At 38.0% G+C, this 16050-nt stretch overlaps 1 protein-coding gene across 1 annotated transcript in view; it reads left to right on the top strand.

The window, feature by feature from the left end:
• The first annotated feature begins 11262 nt into the window (after positions 1 to 11262).
• Positions 11263 to 16050, top strand: part of mrpl39 (mitochondrial ribosomal protein L39) — a 13321-nt gene continuing 8533 nt past the window's right edge. Inside the window, exons 1-4 of the mRNA XM_077238006.1 lie at positions 11263 to 11454; positions 12025 to 12231; positions 13443 to 13582; positions 15458 to 15557. Of these exons, the coding sequence (XP_077094121.1) occupies positions 11418 to 11454; positions 12025 to 12231; positions 13443 to 13582; positions 15458 to 15557 (484 nt within the window). The 5' untranslated portion in view covers positions 11263 to 11417. The remainder of the gene's footprint in view (positions 11455 to 12024; positions 12232 to 13442; positions 13583 to 15457; positions 15558 to 16050) is intronic.

Genomic DNA, 16050 nt, shown 5'->3' with positions numbered 1-16050 from the left:
GGCGGTCAAACTTTAGATCATCATCCAGAATAAAGCCCAGATTTTTTACCCAGGGTCTCGGGTACACGGACATCGATACACGGACATCTCACCCAAATCCAAATGTATAGATTTTGATAACTCAGATGGGCTAAAAACAATAACTTTTAATTTGAAAAGTTTTTAACTTTTTTAACTTTTAACAATAATGTCTCACTCATAGACTGTAAAAAAATGGACAAAGCGTCTGTGACGTCACCCATAGACTTTCTGAATAACGTTTATGGGGGGTATGGGCGGCGCCATCTTTGAAAATCTTGGGAAATCCTAACCCCGCCCACCTTCTGGCCAATCCATATGGGCTTTGTGTGAGTAGATTACATACAAAGTCAATGCAAAGATGCGAATACTAATAGTTAGCGCCGGGCGTTGCAAATGACGCGAATTGGGCGACGCGTTTGCCGCGAACGTCTTCCGCGCAATTTGAAAAATTTGAACTCGAGCGAATGTTCAAGCGTCTAACTAGAAGCGATAGACGCATATTTGACGCTCTATTCGCGTTCGGTGTGAACACAACATAACGTTATAAGATCGACTGGGAGACTAGGCTACTTTTTACAGTCTATGGCTACTACATTCACTGCAAAGCTGCTGAAGAGTACAACCCAAAATATATTAACACTCCAATGTGGGACATATCAGTCTATTCTTATGTTACATTTATTAATTTGGCAGACGCATTTACACTAACAGTGTTTCAAACGTCAGTTATGTAAAGTAGGCTACCTCGGACGCTAACTTATCTGAGGCGATTTAATGCTAACTGTTGCAGTGCCACTGCCCACAAACATTGATACTATTAATTATATATTAATTTCTTTAAAAAAATGGCTGACCTCAAACTGTAGTTTATATTGTTAGAAAAGATTTCTATGTTAAATAAATGCTATTCTTTTAAACTTTTTATTCATCAATGAATCCTGAAAAAATGATCACAGGTTCAAAACAAATGAAGCAGCACAACAGTTTTCAACATTGATAATAAATCAGCATATTAGAATGATTTCTGTAGGATCATAAGTAATAGTATAATAATAACAATAGCTGTTGTGTCAGTAATCTGGTGGATTTGGTCGGCAGGTTAAGACTGGATTTAGGTTTTTAAAATGTGAAGAAATACCAATGTTTTTTTTTATTCAAATTATTATCATTATTACATTATGAACATTTTATTACAAATCTACTTATTATAGAACTACTTATTATATTATGTGTGTCACGGTCACTACATTTCCCATGATCCTCTCTGGCACTACCCTGCATGCTCTTCCTCTGTTCATTGTTCAGTTTCTTGCCACTCGTTTAGTTATTAGTTAATTAGTTAATTTGGTTCTTGTTGGTTTCTATGGTTACTGCCATTGAGGTAATTTGCCGCACCTGTGTCTTGTTTCCCTGCTCTGTTCTTTGTGTATTTAAGCCCTCTGTTTCTGAATTTTTAAATGAAATATAAAAGTTAGTTCAGGCAAGAATTAAATTCTATATCAAGAATACTGAATTCAAGCTTGTAGAAATTAAAGCATAAATATCAACGTTATAAAATGAAGTACAACTACTCAACTTTTCTGATACTGGTGTTCCCATCATGCACTGGGGCATGAGTAATTAATAAGGCTGATTTTCCCAGCTGTATTTACACTGTTTTATCATTGCTTTTGTTGTAAGGTTTAGTAACTTGACATTTTGTGACAACTGGAGTTCATTTTCTACTTTCTACTACTAAAAAATTATCCATCAATGTGACCGTCATTCATAATTTGTGTACCAAATATTAAGGTCTCTGTGTTTAGATGCTGCATTATTTGTATTATATATTATTTACTTAGATGTTTCAAAGTAAATCATACACTTTAAAAGCATGGTTTAATTTTGTGTTATTTTGATTGGTTTAAAAATACTGCATAGGAAACTTCAACTGAGTAGAAATTACTGAACTTTTTACTGGCCAAATTAAAGTTACTTATTTTCTTAGTTAATTTTACTTAGGCCTAACTTAGTTAAGTAGAGTTTCTTAATTCATTTGTTAACATGAACTAAGAATGATCAATACTTCTATACAGCATTTATTAATCTTAGTTCAGTTTCAACATAAACTAATACATTATTAAAATCAAAAGTTGTATTTGTTAACATTAGTTAACTAACATGAACAGCTGTATTTTTATTAACTAACATTAACAAAGATTAATAAATACTGTAACAAATGTATTGCTCATTATATTAGCATTAATACATTAACTAATGTTAACAAATCAACCTTACTGTTTTGTCAGTGTAGTTATAACATTTGAATAACGTTTCAGAAAAAACGTTCCATAAACGATGTATAAATATTATTTTTGTGCTAAAGTTTTGAGAACATTATTAAAGACCAGATAACTTTGAAGGAACGCTTTATTAATGTCAGTGGGAGAACGTTTGTTCATAACTCTGAGAGAATATTCCTGTTATCTGGAATCCCAAAATATACATATTTAAACAGTTTAAGTTACTAAAAGCAGGTCATCCGAGGATATGTGAAATGGCGTGAGACAGTCATAGTGAATATTGTGGCTCACAAAATCCCTGATTGACTCATGTTAACTGAAATAATCTTCATCATCATCATCATCATCATCAAGGATTATAGATCAGGTGTGTGAAATATATCAAATATGTAGACGTTATAAAGAAAAAATGGACCAGTTTTGTGTCACGACTTAATGAGGCAATAAACAAATAAATATAAAACACTAAATCCTTAATCTAAGATGTTTCTTGTGTCTTTCAGGTTGATATGATCATCATCATCATCTGAAACTCTATGCTGAATGTTATTATCATGCACAACTTATTGATTATTCTTCGTTGTTTGTGAAGGAATATCCCTATAATCCCTAAAATCCCTATACTCATAGTTTTACTAATACTCACACTTTTGATTAGATACGGCTTTATACCTGAACTATTGATCATAAATAAAAGTGTCTTTTAGGTTGATATGAATGATCATCATCATCTGAAATATGCTAAATGTTATTATCATGCACAACTTATTGATTATTCTCTGTTGTTTGTGAAGGAATATCAACAAGAATAACTCCCTATAGAAAATCCCATATACTCATAGTTTTATGGTTTTACTCACACTTTTGATTTCCTAGATATGGCTTTATAATAGTGAAATATTGATTTTAATCCACCTAAATGTCTTTTCATTTGCATAGGTAGATTGATCAAATGTTTTCCCCTTGTAAATTTCCGTGGTGGGGATTTTGTATGAGTCACACACTCACTAATGTATATAAACCTCGCCGAGAGAAAGAGAAAGAAGGGAGACAGACAGAGAGAGACAGAGAGAGAAAGCTCTTGTCTCTTGAAGTCAATGGAATATCTCAAACACACGTGCAAAAGAAGAGAGAGAAAGAGAGAGAGAAAGCAGAGGATCTGCGGCTCTAACGGAGGAATATATCAACTCAACGACCGCTGGAAATCAAACAGGTAAAACATGTTTCGCATCTCTGAGGAAAACCACACGCTTCAACTCTTCCTTCCTTTACTTCAGGGGCTTTATACACTTAAATAGACAGTGATGTTTCAGACTAACGTTAAGAGTTGTTAAATAGTCGTGACTCAGAATTACCATTCGCACTTAAAGGTCACACACAGATCTGATAGTTTCTGGATGTGTGGGCATTGGAGAAGATGAACTAAACCACACGAGTTTTCCCCGCATTGCATTAGATAAAATCATGAGGAGATTTTTATTGGCATAAGCTAAAGCATCGATTTGCACTATAATATCTGATGCATCAGTGTTTTCAGAAATGCATCCGTCTAGTAGTGTGATCTATGGTCTATGAATGTGATTTATGGTTGTTGTTTTCTCCTCTACAGGTTCTGGTCCGGATCGTCGCTACATGTGTCTCAGAGAGTCTCAGTTCGGGGTTAATGCTAATCGTGATAGGGGTTTTGTGTTCCTGAACACCTATGCTGTTAGCATTATTCCTGCGCTGATGAACAAACACTCAAACATACAAACCGGAGGATCAGAAAAACAGGGTAAAGTAAAATGCGGTTTTGTTGCACATTCTCGTCACCCAGGAGAAAAAGACGTACTATTAAATGTATTAAAAATGTAAGTGAATATGTTTTTAGTACAATACAAATATACTTTAATGCATTTTCAATACATTTAACAGTACGTCTTTTTCACCTGGGCAGACTCGATTAAAGTTCAAGTTTTCGCTGTCTAGTCAAATCATTCTTGCATCTTCTGTATGTAGTGAAAGCAAATAAAAAAGAAACTGGAAACCTTTTGTCCTTTGCATTAACTTTCGTTTCCTTTGTTTGATGGGTTGAGTCAGAGTTTTTATGCATATGAATGAATGAAGTTGATCTTTTTTTGTGTGTGAATGAACAGATTTACTACTATTTATACTCATATAACCTCATCACATCTTCATACAGAAGAAAAGTCATGTGCGTTTAAAGGTAACACTATACAAGTTTCATTAGTTAACATTGGTTAATATGAAATAACAACGCGCAATACATTACAGTATTTATTAATCTTTGTTAATGTTAGTTAATAAAAATACAGCTGTTCATTGTTTGTTCATGTTAGTTCACAGTGCATTAACTAATGTTAACAAATACAACCTTTCATTTTACTAATGTATTAGTAAACGTTGAAATGGATATTAACTAAGATTAAAAAAAGTATGGTTCATTTTCATGTTAACTGATGTAGTGTTACCCATTTAAATAAAATCTAGTTTGTCGACCCAAATATCAGTTGCGGTTCGAGTCCAGCCCTGATTGAATGAATGATAGTTTGTGGTTTAAGGGCTAGTGATCTAAAAGCTGTGGGTTCATATGATTCATAAAGTGATTTATTATAAGACCCCGTTGTGATCGTTAAAGAAACCAAACCTCATCCGAGGGAAACTCCCAATGCATCTTACAAATGACAAACATTTACCATAATGACATCACTTCACAAGATTGTCTCATTAGTTAATGCATTGACTTTTACATCATTGTTAAAGTTAGTAAAAATCGAATCGTCTAATGATCTTAAGTTTAATGACCTCAAATGTCAATGTTGAAAAACGATTTCTACACTTTTACAATTTTCACTCAGAAATTGCTAGTAAGTGTCACAAATAATTACAAAGAAACAGCAAGTAACACGATGAATTAAATATGAAAATTTGAAGTGGAAAGATTGAATCTTATAAATCAACATAAGTTAACATAAGTTCATTATAACATGACCATCTGATCTAACATTTAAAAAAACATGATCTAATAAAAAATATACCAGACAAATTGAAATATTTAGTCATGAAAAAAAATTCTGATCAACTCTGAACTACTATAAAGTCACACAGAGGCTTTGTTGATTGTCACCATTGTTGAGATTCATATGTTGATGTCTCTATACTCCTAAACAAAATAAACCAACTTAAAACATTTTTATAATAAATATTTTTTAAATTTCAGATTGTTATAATACTGAAGCCACAACATTTCAAAGGTCATGTGAAAAATTATGACATTAATCATAGACTTTGTATAAAACAAAAGTCCATCTATATATAATGTATTCTCAGCTAATATATTCAAATAATTGACTGTCATATCAGTGAATCAGGTCACCGTATGACTATAACATCATCAATAAATGACCAATAATCATCTGATATTTTCTCCTACATTTATTGCCATAACAAATGTGTATTAAAAACACAGTTAAAGCAGTCAGAGAAATGCTAATGTTAAAACTCAAGAGCCCAACTAAAGCAAACACTGATCACAATCATGGTGACTTCAAATTTATGTTCAAGTTTTTTGCAGTTTATTTAAATGAGCATATTTTACTTCAATTTTATTTATTTTTTGTTTGGCAGCCGTAGCTGCCATTCATTTGACCCTTTTTTAACGATTCTTTTACAATCAAGGTATTTTATCACAATAATGCAGGAAATACCTGTAAAATAACAGTGTTTTTTCAGTTTATTTAATTTAGGATCCATTACTTTAATGTTACAGTTTTTGGGGGGCTGCCAGTCATTTAACCGTTTTATCAGTTAACTGTTTTGTTACTGTAATGATTCACTAGACTCAGCAGAATCCATTTGCAGCTTTTAATAAGGAAGGTCGTACAGGCGGGGTCAAACAGGGCAGACAGAGCAAGGTAGATTGAACAGCAGGGGTAATCCAGACAACAGGCAGAATTCGGGGCAGGCAGCGATAATCAAAAGTCCAAGAACAGTCCAAGTCAGGCCAGGCAGATAACAATCAAACAGATGAGGAAACAGTCCAAAATCAACCAGATAAACAAGACAATAGATAAACGCTCAGAAGTGATCACCAAGGCAAATCAAGACTTCGCAGAGAAGTGGTGAGTGGAAGTGTCTTTTATGCGTGTGTGTAAATGCAGTGCAGGTGTGAAGCGCAATCAGTCCCAGGTAAGAGGTATTATGGGAATTTGAGTTCAGAGCCAATAGTTAAAATTCTGGAGAAGGCTCCCTCTGGTGGCAGAGAGGAGGTGGTACGGGAGCCTCCTCTGTGACAGAGCCCCCTCCCTGCGAGCGGCTCCTGACGCGAGGAGGCAACTGACGTCGGGGTCTTCCACGGGGTCGAGGGGCCGGTTTCTCCAGGTGCATCCTATGAAACTCCTCAGTAAGAGTGGGGTCCAAGATATCCCTTGAATTGACCCAGGATTGCTCCTCCGGACCGTACCCCTCCCAGTCAACCAGATACTGGAGAATATTACCCTGACGTCTGGAGTCCAGCAAACATGAAAAGTAGGAGAAACACGATAATTAGCCGGTAGTTCTAAACGAAATGATAGTGGGGATATTTGTCTAACAATTTGGAATGGGCCAACATACCTGGGACTGAGCTTGCGACATGGAAGTCGGAGTCGTAAGTCTCTGGTTGATAGCCATACCCATTGGCCGATCTGGTTTTCCGGAGCGGGGCGACGATGGCAATTGGCTTGTTGTTCTTGACGTCTGATAGCATGCAGTATGTGTGTGTGAGCTTGATCCCAGACCTCCTCGCTGCTGTGCAACCATTCCGTGATGGATGGGAGTTCTGTGGGTTCACCAGACCATGGGAAGAGAGGAGGCTGGAAGCCGAGTATGCATTTAAAGGGGGTGATGCCAGTTGCGGGTTTAACCAGCGAATTTTGGGCGTATTCGGCCCAAAATAAGTATCTACTCCAGTCATGTTGATGTTGTTGACAGTAAGTTCGGAGGAAGCGGATTATGTCTTGATTCAGGCGCTCTGTTTGACCATTTGACTGGGGATGATAGCCTGAGGTGAGGCTAATGTTCACATTCAAATGCTTGGAGAAAGCAGTCCATACTCTGGAAGTGAATTGAGGTCCCCGGTCAGATACTATATCATCAGGTAATCCATAGAATCTAAACACTTGGTTGCACAGGAGTTCTGCTGTTTCGAAGGGAGTGGGAAGCTTGGTGAGGGGAACTAGTCGACAGGCCTTGGAGAATCGATCCACTATAGTGAAAATGGTGGTGTAGCCTTGGGAATTGGGTAGGTCAGTGATAAAATCAACCGCAATGTGTGACCATAGTCGTTGAGGTGTTGGGAGAGGACGTAAAAGACCAGCAGGTAATCTTCGGAGTGATTTGGAGGTTTGACAGTTGATGCAACTTTGAACGTGTTTGATGGCATCGGACGAAAGGGTGGGCCACCAGAATTGATTTTGGAGTAGTTGAATAGTGGCAGTGATTCCGGGATGACCGGAACTTGGGGTTGAATGGACTTGATCGAGGAGACGGGGCCGTAGTGTTTCAGGTACAAAGAGGAGGTTTGTTGGGCATTCGGTGGGGGTGGGTATCTGAAGGTTTGCTTGTTGAATCTCGGTTATGATATCCTACTGGACAGGGGCTACTAACAGGTTTTCATGAAGGATACTTTCAGGATTGGAGTTCTGGGCTATCTCCTCAGTTTGCCGAGAGAGGGCATCAGCTTTGGTGTTCTTGGTGCCCGGGCGATATGTGACGGTGAAATTGAACCTGGTGAAAAACAGAGCCCATCTAGCTTGACGGGGATTGAGACGTTTGGCTGATCGTAGGTATTCCAGATTCTTGTGGTCAGTGAGAATGATGAATGGTTGATTAGCTCCTTCTAGCCAGTGACGCCATTCTTCTAAGGCTAATTTCATGGCTAATAGTTCACGGTTGCCAACATCGTAATTACGTTCAGCTGAGGTAAGTTTGCGGGAAAAGAAAGCACACGGATACATCTTGGCTGGGTTCCCTTGTCGCTGGGATAATATGGCTCCCACTCCTGTATTGGAAGCATCCACTTCTACGATGAACTGGAGTTCTGGGTCAGGGTGACGTAGAATGGGTGCTGTAGTGAATCGTGTCTTTAGATCTTGGAATGCTTGTTGTGCTTCGGGGGTCCACAGTATACGAGAGTTGTGTCGTTTGGTTAGAGCTGTTAGAGGAGCGGCTATGAGACTGAAGTTTCTGATGAATCTTCTGTAGAAATTTGCGAATCCCAAGAATCTTAGCAATTCTTTTATGGTCTGGGGTAATGGCCAATCCAGCACTCCTTTTACCTTCCTCTCGTCCATGGCTACTGCCTCCTGACTGATAATGTATCCCAGTAAGGATATGCTTGTCTGATGGAACTCACATTTTTCCATTTTGGCATAGAGATGATATTGAATGAGTCGTTGGAGAACTGATCTGACCTGGCGAGTGTGCTCCTCCAGTGAGTCTGAGTATATCAATATATCATCAATGTACATGATCACCCATTTGTCCAGCATATCCCGGAAAACGTCATTCATGAAGGACTGGAAGATGGAAGGACTGTTTGACAGGCCGAATGGCATAACCAAGTACTCATAGTGCCCACTAGTGGTGGAAAAGGCAGTTTTCCATTCGTCACCTTCACGTATGCGGATAAGATTGTAAGCGTTGCGCAGGTCGAGTTTGGTGTAGTATTTGGCTCGACGAAGCTGTTCTAAGGCGGCTGGAACAAGAGGTAGAGGATAACGATATTTGACAGTGTTCTCATTTAATCCTCGATAATCGATGCATGGTCGGAGTCCCCCGTCTTTCTTCTTCATAAAGAAGAAGCCGGCGGCGGCTGGTGATGTGGAAGGTCGAATGAAACCTTTAGCAAGCTCTTCTTCTATGTATTGTTTCATGGCCTCAGATTCAGGTTGAGATAGGGGAAATATTCTTCCTTTTGGGGGTGTAGTACCGGGAAATAAATCAATGGCACAGTCGGTTGAGCGGTGTTCAGGAAGTTGTGAGGCCTTTTCTTTGCTGAAGGCTTCAGAGAGATCGGCATATGCAGAGGGTATGTTTCCCAGTTCGGGGTCTGATGTGACAGATTCTGGTGTTGAACAGGTTACTCGAGTGACTTTGGACAGGCAGCGGTTGTTACAAGTCTCATCCCAGTGAATTATTTGACCTTCTCTCCAGGAAATGTGTGGGTTATGGATTTGAAGCCAGGGATGACCAAGAATGATGGAATGATGTGGAGCATGGATGACGTAAAACTGGATGTACTCGGAATGAAGAGACCCAATGTGCATTTTTACTCTCTCCGTTACACGCTGGATCCTGCCCTCTCCGAGGGGACGTCCATCTAGCGCCTCCACTGTTAGGGAAGAATGACAAGGGTTTAATTTGAGGTTACATTGCTTGGCAAATGTATGAGAAATGAAGTTTCCCGCTGCTCCAGAGTCTATCAATGCGTTAGTATCAGTAATTTGATCTTGAGTGGTCAAACGAATGGGGAGAGAGAAACTGGATGCAGAATTTAGATGTTCTCCCTGATGACTCATCGATTGATTGCGATTAGAAGGTCGGACAGGACAGGAGAGCTTCATGTGTCCAGGTTGACCACAGTACATGCACAGCCGATTCTGCATTCTACGTTCATCCTCTGGAGTAAGATGAGTGAATCCGATCTGCATAGGTTCGTGAGCTGCTGCTGCCTCGGGTAAGTAATGGACTGGTGCTCGGGGGGTACGTCTGGACCGCATAAGGTTGTCGACTTGAATGGCCAGAGCGATATATTCGCAATTTGAACTTGTTGTGCCAGATGACTGTCAAAATAGGGCCATATATATCTGCAAAATAAAACAATGTTTCGCAAAAAAAATATATGTTTTGCAACAAAAAAAAAAATGTTTTGCAAATAAAAATAGAGTATTGAGAAAAACAAGTAAAAAAATTTATTGCAAAAGAAAAGTTATCCACTGGGGGAAAAAATAAAGTTTAGCGAAGTAAAACTTCAGAAGCATTGACTTTGCAACACATATTTCCCTTTGCGCCGCTCCTTTAAATCCGCGTTTCAGTCATCCGTGCATCTGCGGCGCACGCTTTCCTTTGCGCTTCCTTTTTCTTTGCGCCTCGCTTTGTGTCCCTGATTTGACGTGGGGGCGGGGTCAAGAGGTTGGGGGTGGGGTCAATAAGTTGGGGGCGGGGTCAAGAAGTTGGGGGCGGGGTCAAGATGTTGGGGGTGGGGTCGAGAGGTTGGGGTGTGTACAAGGGACGAAGGCGCGTCCCTCTCGTTTACGTCATCAGCGTGCGGGTGATGGATCACAGGTATGTTGATAGCTTTCTTATTATTATTATTATTAGACTCATATATTATTAATAACAGATACTTCAGACCGGCCAGAGGGTATTTCGCGGGGTTTTGAAGTAAAATTATTTTTATGTGTGGAGAGCTTTCACTGAACATCATAATCTCATTTTTTGATGGAGATGGGCCTGTAGAGGCTTTTTAAATCTTTAAATGTAATCCGCAAAAAAAGGCACAATATAGTATGGGTGGTGGAAATGGTGGAAATAGCATTCAGACATACGTTACTGCATCCGCCATGTTCTGTTGTCATGTGACCCGTATGTTCTTTGATCTGAGACGTTAAGAGTAACTGCAACCTTTGCCTAGGCGTTAGCACAAATAAATCTGTCTAGATTTAAAATGATATTTCTATAAACAAGGTTTAATGTTATTCAGAAGGCAAAAACTAGCGTACATAAAGCTGCAATTATTTCAGAAATAAATTAATGATATATTATATAATATATTATATTCTACATATAAGTATATAGTTCCTTCGATAATAATTAATGATACATTGTAATTGAAAACTATAATTAAACACGACTGTAACTATTATAGAGCTTGTTGACATCCGTCACTCAAAGCGGAACCTTAAACGCCGGGTTCTTTGGTTCGCACGGACTGTTATTATCGCTACAGCTCCAGCCGGAAACTGTACAAGCATGTCGCTGGTTTTAGTCAGTTATCGGGTATATTGAAATTATTTCTGTATAGTTTATATTTTATCAGTTTATATTGTGTAGGAAGTCTTCGTGTGAGCGCTCATGGCTTCTCGAACAGTCTGTCAGATTCTTCAGCGCCGTAAGTCGATCGTGATAAAACACAGATGATCAAACTACTGACCTTCACTGATGATGATGTCAAGTAAAACTACAACTAACGTTAACTGTCAACTTCTCATTTAACAGAGTATCTAATTTTATGACTACTAATTTCAATGTATATTTATTATGAGATTGAAAATCTGGAAACACTTTACAAAAAGGTTCATTAGTTAACATTAATGCTGTAGAAGTATTGTTCATTCTCAGTTCATGTTAACTAAGGTAGTTAACTAATGAACCCTATTGTAAAGTGTGACTGAAGTATAGTGTATAATTTAGTATAATATTTTATTACTTACAATAATGTGTGTGTATATATATATATATATATATAATTTATTTAGTAATAGCTGTATATATATTCACTTTGTAATCAGAATAATCTCCCTCTGCTGCTAGTCTTTATGTATATATTACTTTATTGTTCTCTCTCTCTATATATATATATAAAAGTTAAGTCACCTCATTTATAAAGAGCTTTTAACAGTATGGATTGTTTCAAAGCAGTTTTACAGTGATGATAGTTCAGTGTAATGTTGTGTTGCAGGCCTGGCGTCGAGCGCAGCGGCTGCGCGTCTCTCGTCTGCTGATCTGCGCAGTCGTCGCAGCGCACGGTTCTCGGAGGAGCAGAATCGCCAGCGCTCTCTGTATCCGCGCACTGAGAAGATCGAGGTGAGCCTGCAAGGGCCCGGCCTACAGGGGGCGCTACTCGTCATGAACCGGGGCCAGTCCACGCCACACAGCTGCACACGCCGTGAGTGTCTGACGCGCTGGACATCCACACACACCGATCCTGCAGAACCGATAGCAGTCATATGCATGCTTATGGGCCAGATAACCGATATTTATTTGTTTTATTTCTGTTTTTGATCATTATAACACGCTGTGTGTCAGGAGATCAACCCATATTGATGTTTTATAACCGATAACAATTATATGGATGATTATGTGCCCAATGACCGATATTTATGTATTGTTTTATGACAGTTATCGGTTATGTTTTATAACAATAACAATTAAATGGATGTTTATGTGCCCAATAACCGTTATTTAGGCTATTTATTGTTTTATTTCTATTTTTGATAATTATAACATGCTGTGAGTGTGTCAGGAGATCGACCCATATTGATGTTTTAAAACGGATAACAGTTATATGGATGTTTATGTGTCCAGTAACCGATATTTGTTTATTGTTTTATTTCTATTTTTGATAATTATAACACGCTGTGAGTGTGTCAGGAGATCGACCCTTATTGATGTTTTATAACCGATAACAATTATTTGCATTATGTGCCCGATAACTGATATACAGAAGCGATATTTATTTTATTTATTGTTTTATTTCTGTTTTTGATAATTATAACAACAGCATTGCATCTGTGCATTAACGGCTGTTATGTTAAATGAAGTTTATTAATTAAGTAGTGCAAGATATTTTACCTTTGAACACGTTGTCGACTCGCCTCTCAGACGCAGCGCTTTAATGGTGATCGTGGGCGCAATTCTCAAAACGCACAAAAGATGGCGCCATTTATCAGTGAATCCGATATTACAAATCGATACCCGATTATGGGAAAATGCTTAAATATCGGGAAAATGCTGGTGAACCGATTATCGGTCGATCACCAGTGTCTTGAATATTATTGCAATTTTAAACCAATATTATTTGGTTGCTTAAATATCGGGAAAACGATTATCGGTCGATCTCTAGTGGGAATCACCAGCGTCTCCAATATTATTGCAATTTTAAACATTTTGCAATATGTTGAGTAACATTTTGTGTCTTTTTTCATGCAAAAGTCCCCTGTCCTTACAAACCTGAAACCTCATGGCTTTCACTCTGTAGTAAATAATCAGTGATTTGTGAAAACATTGTCCGTTTTTAACGATTCCTTTCAGTGTGACTCAAATAAACCGATCCAAGCGTGTCGTAGCAGACGTGTTTTTAATCCTCCTGTTTGTCAGATCTGACGGAGTGGCACGTGAAGAGTTCGGTTCTGGCTCTGGTGGATGGAGAACCGTGGCATATGCATCGACCTTTGACCCGCTCCTGTGACCTCACACTCCTCACCTTTAAAGATGAAGACCCTCAGATAGTCAATCAGGTGAGTGTTTGTGTTTGCTGTAAAACCGCTCTGAGACCGTGTGTTGCAGGATAAGGGTAAAATCAGCATGAAAGGTTAAGTCGCGCTGGTCTTTTCTCCTCTATTGTGTCGTATATCGAGTGAAACGCTTCTGGAACAAGAACAAATGTGGGCGGGGCTTGATTGCGTCTGTGGGGAATTGATTGGATGGTTGTGGTTTGCTATTGGCTGATCTCATGTGAGTGACAGGTTATAGCCCCGCCCACATCATCAGAGAAGAGAAGAGATGCTGCAAGAGGAACTTATTCTGATTCAACATTACCAGGAACATCAATTCAACACAATAATGATGATGTGCACAGATAAATAATTTATAATAACTACTGCAATATTTCATAAAAAATGTATAAATATAAATGATAGTTATTGCATTAACTAATGGGCACCTTATTGTAAATTGTTAAGATTTTCACCATAGTTAAAATTGAATATAAAATTTTAATACCGGTGTATAAATCTTTAAATGATTTAGTACTTTCTTATCTATCTGATTTACTTCATTTCTATTCTCCCACTAGAAGTTTTAGATCTGAAACAAAACTTCTTCAGATAAACTAAATCCCGGCTAAAATCACGGGGAGACGAGCATTTCAAGTGTTTGGCCCAACGCTGTGGAACAAGCTCCCACTTTATATTAGATCAACTTCCTCTCTGTCTGAGTTCAAGTCTTTACTTAAAACCCATCTTATAATGATGATCCTGCTCTGAACTGCTTGTCATTATTTATATCACTAAACTCCATTAGTTTCTTTCTCTATGTGTACAGCACTTTGGTCGGCCAGTGGCCGTTTTTTAAATGTGCTTTTATAAATAAACTGAACCTGAAAGTTAGTGTGTTTTTGGGCGTTTTCACACCTGAAAGTCCGAACCAAGGTTGTGATGCATTTTCTACATTCGTAAGTTTTGGTTTGGTTTCACATTGCAATTATACGAGCGCACTAAAGAACTTTACATGACACATGTGCGCCCTGTCGTCACATTGATTTTTTATTTTATTGCATTTTTTTATTAATGCTTAAAACAATACACAAATAATAACAGATATGTTGACATTGATTGGTTTGAGATCGGACGTGCGTCTGACGTCAGTGTGTTGTCTATTCGTCGGGTAACTTTTACAAGAATATTATATCATTGCTCTTTGATTCTGTTTTTAGATGTAACTTACTGTATTTGCCGTTATATTTGTTCAATAAATAGAAAAACTTTGACAAGAATAAAAATTTAAAAAAAACTGACAAGAATGAATGAACAGATGCATATCGGCGCAACTATACTGTTATTATTATAGCGAGTTCAAATTCCCAAATTAACGTCCTCGTTTTGCAAACATTTCTCCGTCGCCGACAGGAAATGAGGAGAAGACAATCCTACGAGAACTTCCTCTTTTAATTTAAGTAATTTTTACTTGTTATGTTATTTGTATTTATTTGATGTATAATCTTTATTTATGGATAGTGATGACTGATTGTTTGTAAATTGAATTCTAAAATAAAAAAAATAAAATTAAAAAACCTCCTGTGAATGATCTGAAAGTCCGAACCACACAGAAAATGCGTTCACGCTAGAAACGAATTCAGTTTGATCCGGACCGAGACTTCCTCTTTTCATCGGACCAAATTTCGTCCGTTTGATCCGGATCGTGGTCGAGGTTTCATTCACACGTCATTTTGATTCGGATCAAACTGAAAAACTCAGGAAAACCGGACCAAACAATGTAGATGTGAAAGGGCCTAAGATGCTTTATAATGTGTCTCTGCTGAGATGTTTCTAAATCATGAATGTGTATTCCTTTATCATAGAGGCATAATGAGTGTGTGTGTGTGTGTGTGTCAGGCGTACTGGCGCTCCTGTGCTTCTCTTCTGGGTCACGTGCTCGACGGAGCGTTTAAAGACGAGTTTAGCGTCGAGCTGCTGATGCTTCCTGAAGTACCAGGTAGGATTGATCCTGTAACACTTGTGCTATTCAGAATAATGTTCCTAATTTGGTGTTTGGATCAATTGTAAATCTCATTATGCTCTTTTGCTCAGAACAGCTTCTTTATTGATCTGATTGAACACTGATTTGAGTTTATGCACCTCAGTTTTTTTGAGTTTAATGAAGTTCAGTTCAGATCAACGAGGCCTGCGATCAATCAGTGCCAAGAATAAATGCAAAACATGCTGATTGAATGAAAACAACTTGATAAAAAGATTGAGTCCAATATTTGGCATTAACATAGCATAACCAGAGATTATTTAGCAATTTTTTTTGAAGGCTGGTCATTTTTAAACAGTGTAACAAGGAAGAAAAAACCCAAATAAGTACAAAAATGGAACTTATTAAACCCTGTATGAGCAGTATAGATGCGACAACATGAATAACGCTACAAAACAATGATGTTTCGGTACGGTACGTTTGAAGTCACGGGTTAATATGTTTTCGGTAC

The sequence above is a fragment of the Siphateles boraxobius genome, unplaced genomic scaffold (assembly GCF_051911475.1).
Source record: "Siphateles boraxobius isolate OS27281-9 unplaced genomic scaffold, OSU_SipBor_1 215, whole genome shotgun sequence".
Taxonomy (NCBI): Eukaryota; Metazoa; Chordata; class Actinopteri; order Cypriniformes; family Leuciscidae; genus Siphateles; species Siphateles boraxobius.
This window is presented reverse-complemented; position numbering and strand designations above follow the sequence as displayed.